General features: G+C 48.2%; 1 protein-coding gene across 1 annotated transcript in view; it reads left to right on the top strand.

The window, feature by feature from the left end:
- Positions 1 to 684: 684 nt before the first annotated feature.
- LOC116974909 (receptor-type tyrosine-protein phosphatase-like N) overlaps positions 685 to 19,028 on the top strand; it is a 27,455-nt gene continuing 9,111 nt past the window's right edge. Inside the window, 9 exon segments of the mRNA XM_033023517.1 lie at positions 685 to 702; positions 764 to 976; positions 1,684 to 1,718; positions 1,720 to 1,879; positions 4,591 to 4,738; positions 7,658 to 7,731; positions 15,997 to 16,074; positions 16,797 to 16,916; positions 18,182 to 18,348. Of these exon segments, the coding sequence (XP_032879408.1) occupies positions 685 to 702; positions 764 to 976; positions 1,684 to 1,718; positions 1,720 to 1,879; positions 4,591 to 4,738; positions 7,658 to 7,731; positions 15,997 to 16,074; positions 16,797 to 16,916; positions 18,182 to 18,348 (1,013 nt within the window).

The raw sequence follows: 19,028 nt of genomic DNA, 5'->3' as shown, positions 1-19,028 counted from the left end.
AAACTCAGCGGGTCAGGCAGCATTGTTTGGAATTCTTTGCCACAGAAGGCTGTGGAGGCCAAGTCAGTCAATGTATTTAAGGCGGAGATGGATAGATTCTTGATTTGTACAGGTGTCAGGGGTTATGGGGAGAAGGCAGGAGAATGAGGTTCGAGGGAGAGGTAAATCAGACATGATTGAATGGCGGAGTAGACTTGATGGGCCGAATGGCCTAATTCTGCTCCTATCACTTATGACCTTACCTTTGGAGGAAAGGAATAGGTGACATTTTGGGTCGAGACCTTTCTTCAGTCTGAAGATGGGTCTCGACCCGAAACGTCGCCCATTCCTTCTCTCCAGAGATGCTGCCTGTCCTGCTGAGTTACCCCAGCATTTTGTGTCTATCTTAGTGCAGGTGTCAGGGGTTATGAGGAGAGGGGAGGAGAATAGACAACAGGTGCAGGAGTCGGCCATTCGGCCCCTTCGAGCCAGCACCGCCATTCAATGTGATCATGGCTGATCATCCACAATCAGTTCCGAATGGGGTTAGGAGGGAGAGATAGATCAGGCACGATTGAATGGCAGAGTAGACTTGATGGGCCGAATGGCCTAATTCTACTCCTATCGTTTATGATCACTTGGTATCTTTGGTATAAACCAGCATCTGCAGTTGTTTCCGACACATCTCGTTTGCAACACTTGGCGATGGGCTTGGCTTCACCGGTACTTTGCCGGTCGGTATCCCTGGTACTCACCGGCTGTGTTTCTCCCCCCTCCCCCATAGAGGAATGCCTTCCACCAGCAGCCAAAGCCGGCTCGGCACGGCGAGGCCTTCCGCTTCCTGTTGCTCACCTTCATCGCGGTGGCCGGCATGGCGGGGATTCTGGTGGCCGGAGCGGTCATCTTCTGCCTGCGGCAGAGCGCCAAGCGGCGGCAGAAGGAGAAGCTGGCCGGGATAGGAGCCGAGGGAACGGCCGAAACCTCCCTCGAATACCAGGTAGGCACCGCCCCCCCCCCCCCACCCCCACACAACGGCACCTCCTACACACGTGACCCACACCCACCTGGGCCACCGTAACCGCAACTACACTCCAATGCATTTACAGGTACCTCCAATGCAACTACCTCAAATGCAACTACACTCCGATGCAACTACACTCCGATGCAACTGCCTTCAATGCATCTACCTCCAATGCATCTACCTCCAATGCACCTACCTCCAATACAACTACCTCCAATGCATCTACCTCCAATGCAACTACACTCCAAAGCAATTACCTCCAATTATCTACCTCCAATGCATCTACCTCCAACGCAACTGCCTCCAATACATCTAACTCCAATGCAACTACCTCCAATGCAACTACCTCCAATGCAACTGCCTTCAATGCATCTGCCTCCAATGCACTTACACTCCAATACAACTACCTCCAAAGCTTTTACCTTCAATGCATCTACCTTCAATGCAACTACCTCCAATGCATCTACCTCCAATGCAATTACCTCCAATTATCTACCTCCAATGCATCTACCTCCAATAAAGCTCCACTCCAATGCATCTACCTCCATCTACCTTCAATGCATCTACATTCAATGCATCTACCTCCAATGCATCTGCCTCCAATGCATCTACCTCCAATGCATCTACCTCCAATACAACAACAACCTCCAATACCCCCTCTTGTGTGTTCGATGTCTGGACAGGAGCTGTGCAGGCAACACATGGCGACCAAGTCGTACGCTGCGGACGGACACGGTGGACACGTCGCGGGTGACCAGCGTCTCCTCCCAGTTCAGCGACGCCCCGCAGGCAAGCCCCAGCTCCCACAGCAGCACCCCCTCCTGGTGCGAGGAGCCGGTGCAATCCAACATGGACATCTCCACGGGACACATGATCCTGGTGAGTGCTGAACGACTGTCCCACCTATCTCTCTGGTGACCCACAAACGCATCCTTCATCTGGCTTCACCTCGCACTAAAGGGGCGGCACGGCGTCGCAGCGGTAGAGGGAGGAATCCGAAGACCCCGGAGAAAACCCACGCAGGTCACGGGAAGAACGTTCAAACTCCGTACAGACAGAGCCGTAGTCGGGGTTCGAACCCGAGTCTCCGGCGCCGTGAGGCGGGTACTCTACCGCTGCGCCACCGTGCTGCCCGTATAAACTAAACTAAATAAACTAACCTGTTCAAATGTATTTTGAAAGTCATAATTGTATGATGAGAGTTAGATTTTGTTCTTGGGGCTAAGGGAATCAAGGGATATGGGGAAAAAGCTGGAACGGGGGGTACTGATTCTGGATGATCAGCCATGATCACATTGAATGGCGGTGCTGACTAGAAGGGCTGAATGGCCTGCTCCTGCACCTATCGTCTATGTTTTCCATGGTTGAGAATGTAAAAATAGACACAAAAAGCTGGAGTAACTCAGCGGGACAGGCAGCATCTCTGGGGAGAAGGAATGGTGACGTTTCGAGTCGAGACCCTTCTTCAGACTGAGAGTCAGGGAAAGGGAAACGAGAGATATGGACAATGATGTAGCGAGATATAGGGTGATTTCACGAAAGGTCACTGGAGCGTAGATCCGCACCCACGTGACCGCAAAATTTAACTGGGGGACAAGCGTCACTTCCGGTACATGTTAGTGAATGGGAAAACACGCACTTTCACACCCGTTAAAAACATCGAAAACGGCCAGTTTTTGAGCTGCAATTTACTGTAGCCAGTCGGGGTGACCGTGAGGCACAGCTACCTAAATTTACAGTAAAAAAAAAGATAGAAACTAAGGTAAATTCAAGAGGGAGCTGAAGGGGCAAATACAGCGGAAGTTGTTAGCGGACATTTGTCGTGGAGATTTAAAGATCCAAAATATCGGGAATTATCGCGTTTGCTCGCTGCATTTCATCAAAAGTAAGGCATTATTGGCTTTGTTATCTTTATTCATTTGTTAGATGAAAAGTATTAAAAGTTAGAAATCCGTCAGTAAAATTGCAAAATCGCCCATGGTTCTCAGGTGGGTTTTAACATGCAAAATGAAAACGCTTCTGAAGCTCCATTTACCATTTAAATAATCGTAAACTCTCAATGCGTTTGGAAATAAATTTTACTCAGATGCAAGCTAAGGAATGGGATAATTGTCAGCTGTTAGTTGGACAAAATTAGGAGATTTTATTATTTGCCAAAATATATTTCTCAATGTTTCTTGTTTAAAGCCTGCACAATCACCCAAACTACTTATTTATTTATCATCTAATAACAGACAAGCCTGCAGCATGGAATGATGTCAACAATCCTGATTGGGCACCCACTGTGAGCAGGATAGACAATGTGCACAAGAACGCCATGCACGTGCAACAAGAAGAGAGTATTAAAGCAGATTGTGCTGGCTTTAAACAAGAAACATTGAGAAATATATTTTGGCAAATAATAAAATGTCCTAATTTTGTCCAACTAACAGCTGACAATTATCCCATTCCTTAGCTTACATCTGAGTAAAATTTATTTCCAAACGCATTGAGAGTTTACGATTATTTAAATGGTAAATGGAGCTTCAGAAGCGTTTTCATTTTGCATGTTAAAACCCACCTGAGAACCATGGGCGATTTTGCAATTTTACTGACGGATTTTTCACTTTTAAAACTTTTCATATAACAAATGAATAAAGATAAAACATCAATAATGCCACTTTTGATGAAATGCAGCGAGCAAACGCGATAATTCCCGATATTTTGGATCTTTAAATCTCCACGACAAATGTCCGCTAACAACTTCCGCTGTATTTGCCCCTTCAGCTCCCTCTTGAATTTACCTTAGTTTCTATCTTTTTTTTTAACTGTAAATTTAGGTAGCTGTGCCTCACGGTCACCCCGACTGGCACAGTAAATTGCAGCTCAAAAACTGGCCGTTTTCGATGTTTTTAACGGGTGTGAAAGTGCGTGTTTTCCCATTCACTAACATGTACCGGAAGTGACGCTTGTCCCCCAGTTAAAATTTGCGGTCACGTGGGTGGGGATCTACGCTCCAGTGACCTTTCGTGAAATCACCCTATAGAACAAATATCTACAATATAACATAGATAATATTATATAACAAATATAGGGCGGCACGGTGGCGCAGCGGTAGAGTTGCTGCCTCACAGCGCCAGAGACGCGGGTTCGATCATGACCACGGGCGCTGTCTGTACGGAGTTTGCACGTTCTCCCCGTGACCTGCGTGGGTTTTCTCCGAGATCTTACGATACCTCCCACACTCCAAAGACGTGCAGGTTTGTATGTTAACTGACTTAGAATAAATGTAAAATTATCCCTAGTGTGTGTGTGAGATAGTGTTAGTGTGCGGGGATCGCTGGTCGGCACGGACTCGGTGGGCCGAAGGGCCTGTTTCCGCGATGTATCCCGAAACTAAACTAAAGTAAATGAATGAAGGATACGCAAGAGACTGTCGATGATAAAGAAGGCGTCTGAAGAAGGGTTTCAGGCCCCGAAACGTTGCCTATTTCCTTCGCTCCATAGATGCTGCCGCACCTGCTGAGTTTCTCCAGCATTTTGTGTCTACCTTCGATTTTCCAGCATCTGCAGTTCCTTCTTAAACACCGTCTTTGTTTCTCCCCCTCCAGACGTACATGGAAGACCACCTGAAGATCAAGGACCGGCTTCACAAGGAGTGGGAGGCTCTGTGTGCGTACCAGGCCGAGCCCAACGCCTGCACCGTCGCGCAGACCGAGGCCAACGCCAAGAAATGCCGCAACCCGGCCTTCGTGCCCTGTACGTGTCAGCGCAAACCTCGTTATGATCGTGTAGATACACAGAGCCAGGTGGCGCATGTCCGAAGATAGATACAAAAAGCTGGAGTAACTGAGCGGGACGGGCAGCGACTCTGGAGAGAAGGAATGGGTGACACTAGACAATAGACAATAGACAATAGGTGCAGGAGTAGGCCATTCGGCCCTTCGAGCCAGCACCGCCATTCACTGTGATCATGGCTGATTATCCCCAATCAGTACCCCGTTCCTGCCTTCTCCCCATATCCCCCTGACTCCGCTATTTTTCAGAGCCCTATCTAGCTCTCTCTTGAAACTGCTTCCACCGCCCTCTGAGGCAGAGAATTCCACAGACTCACCACTCTCTGTGAGAAAAAGTGTTTCCTCGTCTCCGTTCTAAATGGCTTACCCCTTATTCTTAAACTGTGTGGCCCCTGGTTCTGGACACCCCCAACATCGGGAACATGTTTCCTGCCTCTAGTGTGTCCAAACCCTTAACAATCTTATATGTTTCAATGAGATACCCTCTCATCCTTCTAAACTCCAGTGTATACAAGCCCAGCTGCTCCATCTCAGCATATGACAGTCCCGCCATCCCAGGAATTAACCTTGTAAACCTGCACTGCACTCCCTCAATAGCAAGAATGTCCTTCCTCAAATTAGGGGACCAAAACTACACACAATACTCCAGGTGTGGTCTCACTAGGGCTCTGTACAACTGCAGAAGGACCTCCTTGCTCCTATATTCGATTCCTCTTGTTATAAAGGCCAACATGCCATTTGCTTTCTTCACTGCCTGCTGTACCTGCATGCTTACTGTCATAGACTGATGTACAAGGACCCCCAGATCCCGTTGTACTTCCCCTTTTCCCAACTTGACGCCATTCAGATAGTAATCTGCCTTCCTGTTTTTGCTACCAAAGCGGATAACCTCACATTTATCCGCATTAAACTTCATCTGCCATGCATCTGCCCACTCACCCAAGACTTCTTGAGTCTGAAGAAGAGTCTCGACCCGAAACGTCGCCCATTTCTTCTCTCCAGGCCTGGGTATTTTTAAGGCGAAGATACATAGATACATAGAAAATAGGTGCAGGAGTAGGCCATTCGGCCCTTCGAGCCTGCACCGCCATTCAATATGATCATGGCTGATCATCCAACTCAGTATCCCGTACCTGCCTTCTCTCCATACCCCCTGATCCCTTTAGCCACAAGGGCCACATCTAACTCCCTCTTAAATATAGCCAATGAACTGGCCTCAACTACCCTCTGTGGCAGAGAGTTCCAGAGATTCACCACTCTGTGTGTGAAAAAGTTTCTTCTCATCTCGGTCCTAAAGGATTTCCCCCTTATCCTTAAGCTGTGACCCCTTGTCCTGGACTTCCCCAACATCGGGAACAATCTTCCTGCATCTAGCCTGTCCAACCCCATAAGAATTTTGTACGTTTCTATAAGATCCCCTCTCAATCTCCTAAATAAGCCAGTATAAGCCAAGTCTATCCAGTCTTTCTTCATATGAAAGTCCTGACATCCCAGGAATCAGTCTGGTGAACCTTCTCTGCACTCCCTCTATGGCTATAATGTCCTTCCTCAGATTTGGTAGTAAGATAGATAGATGTGCAGGAGGGAACTGCAGGTGCTGGTTGAAACCGCAGATAAGACACAAAATGCTGGAGTAACTCAGCGGGACGGGCAGCATCTCTGGAGAGAAGGAATGGGCGACGTTTCCGTTCGAGACCCTTCTTCAGAACACTGAATAGGTGATGTTTCTGTTCGAGACCCTACTTCAGATCACTGAAGAAGGGTCTCGACCCGACACGTCACCCATTCCTTCTCTCCAGAGATGCTGCCTGTCCCGCTGAGTTACTCCAGCTTTTGTGTCTCATGATCAGAGATAGATAGATTGTTGATTAGTCAGGGGTTATGGGGAGAAGGCGGGAGAATGGGGTTAGGAGGGAGAAATAGATCAGCCTCTCTGCTCATAATACTACAAGTGCGATCAGCCCATCAAGTCTACTCCGCCATTAAATCATGGCTGATCTATCTCTCCCTCTCAACCCCATTCTCCTGCCTTCGCCCCATAACCCCTGACACCCGCACTAATTGAATGCTCCTGCAAGTAAGGATGTTCATTGTTCTGTTTTTGGTACGTATGGCTGTAAAACATTCCAGGGCTAGAGGGTGTGAGCCTCAGGGAGAGGTTGATTAGACAATAGACAATAGGTGCAGGAGTAGGCCATTCGGCCCTTCGAGCCAGCACCGCCATTCAATGTGATCATGGCTGATCATCCCCAATCAGTACCCCGTTCCTGCCTTCTCCCCATATCCCCTGACTCCGCTACCTTTAAGAGCCCTATCTAGCTCTCTCTTGAAAGCATCCAGAGAACCTGCCTCCACCGCCCTCTGAGGCAGAGAATTCCACAGACTCACCACTCTCTGTGTGAAAAAGTGTTTCCTCGTCCCCGTTCTAAATGACTTACCCCTTATTCTTAAACTGTGTGGGTCTCTATTCCTTAGAGCGCAGGAGGATGAGGGGTGATCCTATAGAGGTGTATTAGCTCATGAGGGGAATAGATCGGGTAGATGCACAGAGTCTCTTGCTCAGAGTAGGGGAATCGAGGACCAGAGGACACAGGTTCAAGGCGAGGGGGAAAAGATTTAATAGGAGTCTGAGGGGTGACTTTTTCACACAGAGGGTGGTGGGTGTATGGAACGAGCTGCCAGAGGAGGTAGTTGTGGCTGGGACTATCCCAACGTTTAAGAAACAGTTACATAGGTACATGGATAGGACAGGTTTGAAGGGATATGGACCAAACGCAGGCAGGTGAGACTAGCGTAGCTGGGACATTGTTGGCCGGTGTGGGGAAGTTGGGCCGAAGGGCCTGTTTCCACACTGTATCACTCTGTGACTCTTGATTTACAGATGACCATAACCGGGTGGTTCTGAAGGCGGAGATGAATCCCTCGAGGACGGACTTCATCAACGCCAGCCCCATCGTAAGTGTCGACAATGGGTTGGGCGCGTGAACAGGTTTGGGTCGGAGTAGCCGCCAGTCTGGGTCGGTCTCTGTAGCCCCACCAAGGAGAGCCTTGTCTTTCAGGACAACACCTCATAGATTCACCAGATCCAGTCAAGGGCTTTGCACCTTGGAGCGCTGGAGTTGTGAGGGGTGATCTTGTAGAGGTGTATAAGATCGCGGGGGGGGGGGGGGGGGGTGTATATCAGTCTTTTACCCTGGATAGACACAAAATGCTGGAGAAACTCAGTGGGTGAAGCAGCATCTCTGGAGAGAAGGACATTCTTGCCATTGAGGGAGTGCAGCGTTGGTTCACCAGGTTAATACCCGGGATGGCGGGACTGTCATATGCTGAGAGAATGGAGCGGCTGGGCTTGTATACTCTGGAGTTTAGAAGAATGAGAGGGAATCTTATTGTAACATATAAGATTATTAAAGGTTCGGCCCTTCGAGCCAGCACCGCCATTCAATGTGATCATGGCTGATCATCCCCAATCAGTACCCCGTTCCTGCCTTCTCCCCATATCCCCTGACTCCGCTATTTTTTAAAGCCCTATCTAGCTCTCTCTTGAAAGCATCCAGAGAACCTGCCTCCACTGCCCTCTGAGGCAGAGAATTCCACAGACTCACAACTCTCTGTGTGAAAGAATGTTTCCTCGTCTCCGTTCGAAATGGCTTACCCCTTATTCTTAAATTGTAGCCCCTGGTTCTCCCCCAACATCGGGAACATGTTTCCTGCCTCTAGCCTGTCCAAGCCCTTAACAATCTTATATGTTTCAATGAGATGCCCTCTCATCCTTCTAAACCCCAGAGTGTACAAGCCCAGCTGCTCCATTCTCTCAGCATATGACAGTCCCGCCATCCCGGGAATTAACCTTGAACCTACGCTGCACTCCCTCAATAGCAAGAATGTCCTTCCTCAAATTAGGGGACCAAAACTGCACACAATACTCCAGGTGTGATCTCACTTGGGCCCTGTACAACTGCAGAAGGACCTGCCTCCCCAGCCCTCTGAGGCAGAAAATTCCACAGACTCAAATTCCTCAAATTAGGCGACCAAAATAGACAATAGGTGCAGAAGACCTGAAGACTGGTGGAAAAAAACAGACAAATGCTTACTGAATATATTGATGGTAGCTGGTAAAAAAACTTTCACAAAGAAATGGTTATCGCAGGAGAGCCCAACTCTGAATGCATGGATGGACATCACAATGGATATTTATGTATTATTACTGGGCAGTGCATATTAAGAATATGATTCACTGGCTGGATAGTTCTACCCAACAGACAGAATGGATAAAAATGGAGAAGGAGGATTGTCATCCTTGTAACATAGGAACGATCCTCTTCTCCCCCAAAAAACTGAATAACATAATATATAAGAAGAACCCAATTATATATGGTACAATAAGAATTTGGAAACAAATAAAATTATCTTTAAAATTAAGAAATCTATCATTGTTAATGCCAATAGCGAATAACCCTTTATTTAAACCATCTCTTATTGATAAGACATATAACTAATGGGAAAGTATCGGAATTAGAAGGATCGGAGATATGTATGAAATGGGAAACCTACTATCATTCCAACAATTACAATTAAAATTTAAACTGAAAAACAACCAATATTTTAAATATCTTCAGATTTGCGATTTCATGAAAAAATATATACAAGGATATCAAAAAATAACTCCTGAATTATTGGAAGAAGCAATGAATATTGAAGCTGACTCACAAAAATTAATATCATATTTATATAATAGTATTCTAAATATAGACTTAGAGAAGAGTGGGAACGGGAACTAATAGTAAGATTAAACGAGAACTTACCAGTTTGAAGTTTGATCTGTATTTTATGAGGAGTTACGATGAGGGATTACGTGAAGAACCCGCTCAGTGCGCAGGCGCGGCATACTTCCAAGCAGCGGTGTGGAATCACAGATAGACACAGTTATTTTGAAGTAAACATAGTAAAGATAAGGAGACATCAATTTATTAGTTTGATCCATATAATGAGGGTGGGAGCGGAGGGCACGTAATCCCTCATCGTAACTCCTCATAAAATACAGATCAAACTTCAAACTGGTAAGTTCTCGTTTAATCTTACTATTTTACTTCGGAGTCACGTGAGTGACTACGTGAAGATTTCAAAGCTCTGTGATTTCAAACCGTGTAACAGTTTCATTTCATTCACTGCCGAAGTTCTTGAGGGAGGAAGTGTTATCGTAATGAACCAATGAGTCTATTTGTAGAAAAACACAATGGTATTTTTTAAACAATAACAACAAAGAATTAAGTTGCTCCCCTGGGCTTAAATTAAATATTTGCAGTTCGTAAATCTTTACTGCAAATAAACCAGGTTTTGCCAACGGCTTATTATAAAATTTCTGAACGGTCTTTTCCCTTCCCACCATCCTGCTGTAGCCAGGATGTGGTCTATAGGCATGTCCATTCTTTAGCCGTCGACATGGATGCTGCCCTGGTGGAATAAAATTTGTACATGTTAGTGTTTATCCCAGCAGTTTCTAGCACCTGCTTGAGCCATCTCGCAATGGTTTGGCTCGTACCCCACCATAAGGTTTTTGTGACTGACCCACAAGGCTTTTCATCTCCCTCGAATATTCTGGTTGTGTCTATGTAGGATAGTAGGTGGGTCATGGCACATAACCGTGGTTCTGGTGGGTAAGCCACGACTGGATTAGGTGTTCCTGGTCTGCTCTGTTTGACCAGTCGCTGGATAACGACAGATCTGGTCTGGAGCTGTGATCATGTTGTCCAGTCGCAATAGGTGTAGTGACTGGACCCTCTGAGCGGATACAAGTGCCATCAACATGAGCGTCTTTAGTGTAGCTTGCTCGAGGCCGGGGGATCTGGCTGGTGGCCATTCCCTGAGATATGTCAGGACCACACTGATATCCCAAATATGGGTATACCTGGGCTTAAGGCTTGATATTGTAAATGCTCTTCATCAGTTTTACCACCAGTGGATGGGATCCCATCGCATGTTGTTCTGCCGCTGGTTTGAGATAAGCAGAAAGAGCACTCTGCGCTGTGTTGATGGCACTGTAGCTGATCCCTACATCGTGGTGTAGATAGGCCAGGAACTCCAGTATGTTGGTGGCTGTGGCTGTTGCGTGTGTTGTCCCTGTTTCCTGGCAGTACTTCTCCCTTTTTTGATGCTGGTTAAGTACTGCCTCTTGGTGGATGTTCGAAGGGATGCCGACATGGTGGTGATGGTTTGTTTGGACAATCCCAGTTCCAGGTAAGGTCTGTTCAAACTTGCAACCCAGGCGTTTAATTTTCTCATGGCATGGGTGTTTAGCTTACCTGGTAGGTAAGTAGCTGATAGCCAAATATGTCTTTCGACATACCATTGCCAAATCATGTTGACCAATTTGTCGCATGATAATGATTTTATGCCACCCATATGGTTAATAGAAGCCATCACCGTAGTATTTATCAATTTGTAACCGAACATGCAAGTGCTGCATATTAGATAAATATGCTTTTAAACCATAAAAGGCACCCAACATCTCTAGATAGTTAATGCCCAGTGTAAGTAGTAATGATGACTCTAGTTTAGTCCATCTACCACTTGTGCTGGATATGGAGTTAGTCGCTCCCCAGCCTTGAGCACTGGCATCTGTTTGAATAACTAAAGTAGGGTTAGTGATAAAGATAAGGCTGAAACTATGCCAAACGTTTTCTGCCCACCACTGTAGCTCTGATATTGCTTCAGTGGGTAAGTTCATGACACGATCATAGTGACCTGTACGTCGTTTTATTGCCCGTACCTTTGCTCTCTGTAAAGAATTTTGATAGTGCAAAGGTCCGAATTGTGTAGCCGGAAATGCTGCTACCATTTCCCCAATTACTCTTGCTACTTGTCGAATAGTTGGTCGCTCGTTGACCATTAATTTGTTGCATGATTGTGCTAATTCAACCATTTTTGCCTTTGGCAAGGTAACAGTCATATAGACTGAGTTAATTGTGAAGCCCAGGTAGTCCATGATAGTGGATGGCTTCAACTTAGATTTATCTGGATGTAGGACGAACCCCAGAGTTTCGAGGAGCTGTTTTGTAGCTGATGCTGCTGCCACAGCCAATTCCATCGTTTTACCTACTATGAGAATATCCTCCAGATATGCCATGACAATATGTTTTTGTTTTCTTAGTATTGCCATGGCTGGGTTCAATATTTTGGTGAATAATCTTGGGCTGAAGTTCGCCCATAGGGCAATGCTTTGTACCATCCAGATAAATTTTAGGTATCTGCGATGATCCTTGTATATGGGTACTAGATAGTAAGCATCTTTAAGATAAATGCTTGCATGAAGTGTCCTTTGGAATTCAGTTGTTTGGCAGTAACATATGTCTCCATTTTGAAATGTATATACTTAACAAATTTGTTTAGTGATGTTAAATCAATGATGATGCGACAGACACCATCTTTTTTGGTTTTAGTGAATATATTCGATACAAATTCCAAAGGTTCATGTTTGGTCTTTTCGATGACCCCCTTTGTGATAAGTCTCACCAGTTCAGCTTGTCCCTCACGTTTCTCTTTGACGGAAGGAAAATACCCTTTGGGGCCATTGTTGAACTGGCGGCGTTTTTTCTGACATGAATTGTATTTTATATCCTGTAATGTTGTTGAGTATATACTTGTCACTCGTGACCATACCCCATGCTTCTTTAAACAAGTGTAATCTCCCCCCTGTTAATAAAGCACCCTTATTCTCTATATGCTGGTAGGGACCAGACCCACCTACCTCCATGGTTATTGGCGATTCTGTTTCTTCATTTTCCTGAAGATTTTGTTCTGACGTGCTGGCGATGTTGGGGGGAGGCGCATTTTCCAGAGGGTCCGCTGCGGGCCCTGATCTGAAAGATCTTTGGGGATAATGTGCGGACCCCAAGCGTTCACCAGTCCCATATTGCGGACGTCGACTGGTGGATGCCGTGGGGTGCTGCCACTTGGGTATCGGAGGTCTTGGTTTGCTCGTCCCGGGGCCTGCCCTCATTAGGCCGAAGGTTTTTGATGCTTCCTGCATCTCCTTCAGTTTTTATTGAAATCTTTCCCAAATGGCAGCGCGTCCGTCTCCGCAGCTGGGGCTTTACACAAGCCAGCAAATTTGGGATTGAGGGCAGGTCTTATGTTTCCCTCCGGAGATTGTTGATCTCAAATTGTGTGGTACACATTAATGCCAGCACATCCTGCTGGCAGGTATCCATCTCCGTGGTCTCAATGGAACGAGCAAAGGCTGTGATGGCCGACGTCAGGAGCCTTAGGATCCGCTGTAGCTTGAGTTCTTGGGTCTGGATGTGTGACCCACATGCCCCCAGATTTGGCTGTTGACACTTTTTACTTTGAGGGCCTCACCGTTTTCTGGTGCTGTGTTGTTTCAGCACCTCAGCGAGCACCTTTTCCAGTAATGGTTGATGCTGGCCGCCATTCTTGGTTCCAGCGGTGCTCCAGCCCGTGGGGTTGCTACAAGCGGTCCATCACACCCAACAGCTCTTCATGTTCCTGCACCCCTGGCATACTCCCGAATTCGTCCGCCTGCCCCTGTTCCAGACCAGCCCAGCCCTGGTCACCAATGCTAGCCTCCAGTAATGAGGGAGCAGAGGGCAGTGCATGAGGCACTGTGGAGGGGGTGCCTGACCTCCCTCCGCAAGAGCGCTCTTTCTGCGCATCTCGCTGGAGCTGCTCCAATTGCTGTTGGATGCAGCTCAGGCGGCTGTCTCTCCTCCATTTAGGTGGAGACACATCCCCGTCCGACGAATCGGACGCCACCGGCCGGATGCCTGTTCGGATGGCTAGACATCCAGCCCGCAGTTCAGGCACTAGCGGGACTGGGCTCGGCGCGGTTATGGGGATAGCGGGGCGACCGGTAATTGTTCCTACCGCCTGTTGCTGCCCCCCCCCTGCAATGGAACGCTCCTCCGCTGGAGTCGAGCAGGGGACAGGTTCTTCTGGAGCTTTTGTGCCTTGTAGTAGCGAGAGCGCCCCTCAAGCAGCGCGTCTCGCAGGCATCTGCTCCGTGAGCCGCTCCAGCGGCTCAGTCGGCTCTCTCTCCCCCCGTGCGGGTGGAGAGACGTCCCGTCCGACATCGGGAAACACCTGCCGGATGCCTCTCGAGTGGCTATGCGTCCAGCCAGCTGCTTCAGGTACTAGCGGGCTGGCCTCGGCACGGTGTCGGGGAATTACGGAACACCGGGTAACGCTCCTACCGCCTGTTGCTGCCCCCCTCCCCAACGGGAAAACGGGGGACAGTTTTGTTCCAGAGCCTTTTTCTCTGCCTGTAAAAAACACAAGCAGAAAAAGGCTCACCTGTAAAAGAAAACCCGACCTCAGGGTACTCACCTGACGGTCCGGTTCATCCTGTAACGGGACAGCCTAACTCCCGTGGCAGCCGCTGTTGCACTGCTGGCGTAATGCCGCGCCTGCGCACTGAGCGGGTTCTTCACGTAGTCCCTCACGTGACTCCGAAGTAAAATGATAAAAATCACGAAGGTTACATGGGAAAAATACTTGATATATATTCACAAATGTTCGATTAATGTAAGACATAATCTAATTCAATTAAAAATTTTACATAGATTATATTATTCAAAAACAAGATTGAACAAATTTTATCCAAATATATCCGCCACTTGTGATAAATGTCTAGCCCAAAACGCAACTATAACACACTACTTAGTTTCCTGCATAAAACTTTATAGATTTTGGAGTGATATTTTTGAAATATTTACAAAATTATTCAAGATAAGAATGGAACCTAATACTGAAATGATTATATTTGGAGTAATGGAAGATGGGAATAAGTTGAACACATCCCAAATTTTATTTTTTAACTGGTTTAATAATAGCAAAAAAATTAATACTTAAATTTTGGAAAAATACATCAATACCAACGCTTAAAATGTGGATTGCAAGTATGTTGGACACCGCACATCTTGAAGAAATGCGATTCCTCCTAATGGATAAATCAGACCAATTCATAACGAGTTGGTCTCCATTTGTCGTCTTTTTGGAATCATATGGTGCAACACAATTGTAAAAACTAACTGTTTCAGGACTGGACGAGGGTTGGTCAAGATTATAAACAATGATCTCCTTACCTTTTTTTTTTTTTAATTTTATTTTATTTATTATTTTTTATTTTTCTTTATGTCTTATTCTCTTTTTTCTATTTTCTTTTTCTCAACTTTCTTCACTCATTCGTCTTTCTTCTTTTTCTTCACACACTATTATATATCACGTCTTCCTATCCTTTACTATCTAACTTATTTTTTTTATTCTAATCTTTCTTTAATATAACAAAAAAAAATAAGAAGCTGTACATAAAATGTATTATGAAAATATATATTATGCACTTTGGTGCCATATGATTGTACTTACTTCTAATAAAATAAAATATTTAAAAAAAAGAAAATAAGAGCATATGTTGACTTTAAATTTGATTTATTTGTGTCAGGCTGGGAAACTGGGTTAACTATGTGATGCCTCATAGGCCAGACGTTATTTTTACAGATTTTTTTGATTATATGGTAAAGAAAGGATCACTCCCTCATGGCCCTGTCCCACGGTACCAGTTCATTCCAAGAGCTCTCCCGAGTTTAAAAATAACCAAACTCGTGGTAAGCACGGAGAATGTACGTAGCGGGTACGTCGGAGCTCGGGGACGTCTCTTAGCGGCTCGTAACGCTAACGGCAGGTACTCGGGAAGACTCGCTAACGGCAGGTAAGCTCGGGAAGACTGGTGAAGATTTTTTCAACATGTTGATAAAAAATGTCCACGAGAGCCCCGAGTACCGACGAGCGGCCATCACCCGTAAATCTCCGCGTTCGAATCAGGGCAAACTCAGGAGAGCTCTTGGAATGAACTCGTACCGTGGGACAGGGGTTTAAGTGTTTGTATTTTTTACAATGCTCTTGTTTCTACATTTGTTTTGTACAAATCTCAAAGAGAGGCAATTCAAGACAAACATAAGTGGATGATGTATACATTAGTATTATATGTGACAAATAAATGTACCTTGTAAACCTGAAACACATTATACGGAAATGTGTTTGCTGTGGAATGGTTTGTTTTATTGTGTTGTAAATATTATTTTTAATAATTGAATACATTTTTTGATATAATACTTTTTTTTAAACCACGCCTGCTTCCTCCTGGCTGCACGGACTCGTGCTCTGTGCCCCCCCCCCCCCCCCCCCCCCCCACACACACACACACAGATCGACCATGACCACAGGATGCCGGCCTACATTGCCACACAGGGACCGCTCTCTCACACCATCCCCGACTTCTGGCAGGTGAGGTGGGCCGGTGTGTGGGGGGTGGGGGGGGGAGGGGGGGGGGGGGAGGGGAGACTGTCTCCCAGTAACACACGGGGTGGGGGGGGGGGGGGGGAGGGGGGAGAACGAGGGTGGGTGAGGAGAGTCTGGCCGACCAGTTGACCGCTGCAGATGGTGTTCGAGGAGGGGAGAGTGGGAGGGGAGACTGGCCACTTGCTTTACCATTACAGATGGTGTGGTGTGTGGGAGAACAGGGTGGGTGGTGGAAGGGGGTAGTTGGGGTGGGGGAGGGGGTGGGGCGGATGGGGTGGGCAGTGGGGGAGGGGATGGGGTGGGCAGTGGGGGAGGGGGTGGGGGGGCGGAGGGGGTGGCAGTGGGGAGGGGTGGTCAGTGGGGGAGGGGGGTGGGTGCAGGTCAGTGGGGGAGGGGGTGGGGCGGGTTGAGGTGGGCAGTGGGGGAGGGGTTGGTCAGTGGGGGAGGGGGTGGGGCGGAGGGGGTGGGCAGTGGGGGAGGGGTGGTCAGTGGGGGAGGGGGTGGAGAAGGTGGGTGGACTAAATGGGGTGGTCAGTGGGGGAGGGGGTGGGGTGACTCTCATGACCGTTACAGTTGGCGTCGTGTATGGGAGAACAGGGTGGGTGGGGGAGGGGGGGAGGTTGGAGGGTGGGGATTTGTGGGGGGGGCTGGGGTGGAGGTTGGGGGTGGGGAGACTGACCCCCTGCCCGCCCGCTTGACCATTACAGATGGTGTGGGAGAACGGCTGCACGGTGCTGGTGATGCTGACGCCTCTGGTGGAGGATGGGCTGCGACACTGTGACCGATACTGGCCCGACGAGGGGTCCTCACTCTACCACATCTACGAGGTGGGGGCAACACCGGGGGAGGGGGATGGGGCGGGGGGGGGAGGGAGAGAGGAGGAAGGTAGGGGGGGGGAGGTGGTAAAATGGGGAAGGTGAGTGGAGGGGGGAGGGAGTCACAGGAGAGAGGATGGGGAAGGGGATAGAGGGGGGAAGGAGAGGTGAGGGGGAATGGAGAGGGGTCGGAGAGAAGGGGGAGGTGGTTGTAGTGGGAGGAGGCTATGGAAAGAGAAGAGGGGAGAGGACAGGAATGGAGGGGAGAAGGGTGGTAGGGGAGGGGAAAGAGGTAGGGGGTGAGTGGGTGGATAGGGGAGGGAGGGGCCCAGGTGGGCTAGCGAGCTGGGGGCGGGGGGGCTTGTGCTGATCCTGCCAGTGTTCCGAGCAGTGGAGACCCTCTCCCCTCCTCTCCTCTCCCATCCCCCCTACTCTCCTCTCCTCTCCTCTCCCCTCCCCTCCCCTCCCCTCCCCTCCCCTCCCCTCCCCTCCCCTCTCCTCCCCTCCCCTCCCCTCCCCTCCCTCCCCTCCCCTCCCCTCCCCTCCCCTCCCCTCCCCTCCCCTCCCCTCCCCTCCCCTCCCCTCCCCTCCCCTCTCCTCCTCTCCTCTCCTCTCCCACTCCCCTCTCCTCCCCTCCTCTCCCCTCCCTTCCTCTCCTCCTCTCTCTCCCCCTCCTCTCCCCTCCCCTCCTCCCCCCTCCCCATTCTCTCTCCACCTCATTGAATGAATGAATAAGTTTATTGGCCGAGTGCGTTCACATACAAGGAATTTGCCCCGGCGCTCCGTTCGCCAGTGACAACACGACATACAGCGACCAATTAAGAATGACACATGACACATCAATAATAAATAGTTCCCCCCCCCCTTCCCCCCTCACGCGACACTAACCCTTAGAACCTCTGACACAAGATGCAGGAAAAATGTTCCCAATGTTGGGCGAGTCCAGAACCAGGGGCCACAGTCTTAGAATAAAGGGGAGGTCATTTAAGACTGAGGTGAGAAAAAACTTTTTCACCCAGAGAGTTGTGAATTTGTGGAATTCCCTGCCACAGAGGGCAGTGGAGGCCAAGTCACTGGATGGATTTAAGAGAGAGTTAGATAGAGCTCTAGGGGCTAGTGGAGTCAAGGGATATGGGGAGAAGGCAGGCACGGGTTATTGATAGGGGACGATCAGCCATGATGCCAATGAATGGCGGGTGCTGGCTCGAAGGGCCGAATGGCCTCCTCCTGCACCTATTGTCTATGTTTCTATGTAACCCCCCCCACCTGTCCCCCAGGTGAACCTGGTGTCAGAGCACATCTGGTGCGAGGACTTCCTGGTGCGGAGTTTCTACCTGAAGAACGTCCAGACGCAGGAGACGCGGACCCTCACCCAGTTCCACTTCCTCAGCTGGGCCGCGCAGGGAACGCCCGGCTCCACCCGGCCCCTGCTCGACTTCCGCAGGTACGGGGGACGCGGGGGATGGGGGGGGGGGGGGGGGGGATGGCGGGACAGGTGAGGGTGTTGAACGGCCTCCTCTCTCAAGGGTCACTAACGCCCGCTGTTTGTCTACCACAAGTGCGGGGGGGGGACAGGGGGGATGGGGGGGGGGGGGGCAGGACGGGGAGGGGGGGGGTTGCTGGGGTTGGTGGGACACTGTGTAGACGGCCTCCTCTCCCAGCGGTCACTAGTTCGCCCGCTGCTCTCCTTGTACGGCTGGGCTTGTACACTCTGGAGTTTAGAAGGATGAGAGGCAATCTTTTTTTTTTCTTTTTTTTTCTTCTTTTATTTATTAGAAGTACGGTAAATTACAATAACACACAACACATATATCTTAATACCTATCTCTCTCAATACCAATAGCCAATAACCCATCGTTTAAACCATCAATCATAGACAAATCATTTATACAATGGGAAAGAATGGGAATCAAAACGCTCGGAGATCTGTATGAATTGGGAAAATTACTATCATTTCAACAACTACAACTGAAATATAATTTGAAAAATAACCAATATTTTAAATATCTTCAAATTTGTGATTATTTGAAAAAATACACAAAAGACACATAATATGCCTTCCGACTTACTGGATGAAGCAATGAAGACAAAGGCGGAATCAGCTAATTTAATATCGTACTTATA

The sequence above is a fragment of the Amblyraja radiata genome, chromosome 7 (assembly GCF_010909765.2).
Source record: "Amblyraja radiata isolate CabotCenter1 chromosome 7, sAmbRad1.1.pri, whole genome shotgun sequence".
Lineage (NCBI taxonomy): Eukaryota > Metazoa > Chordata > Chondrichthyes > Rajiformes > Rajidae > Amblyraja > Amblyraja radiata.
The sequence above is the reverse complement of the archived record's forward strand: the minus strand, read 5'-3'. Positions and strand labels throughout refer to the sequence as shown.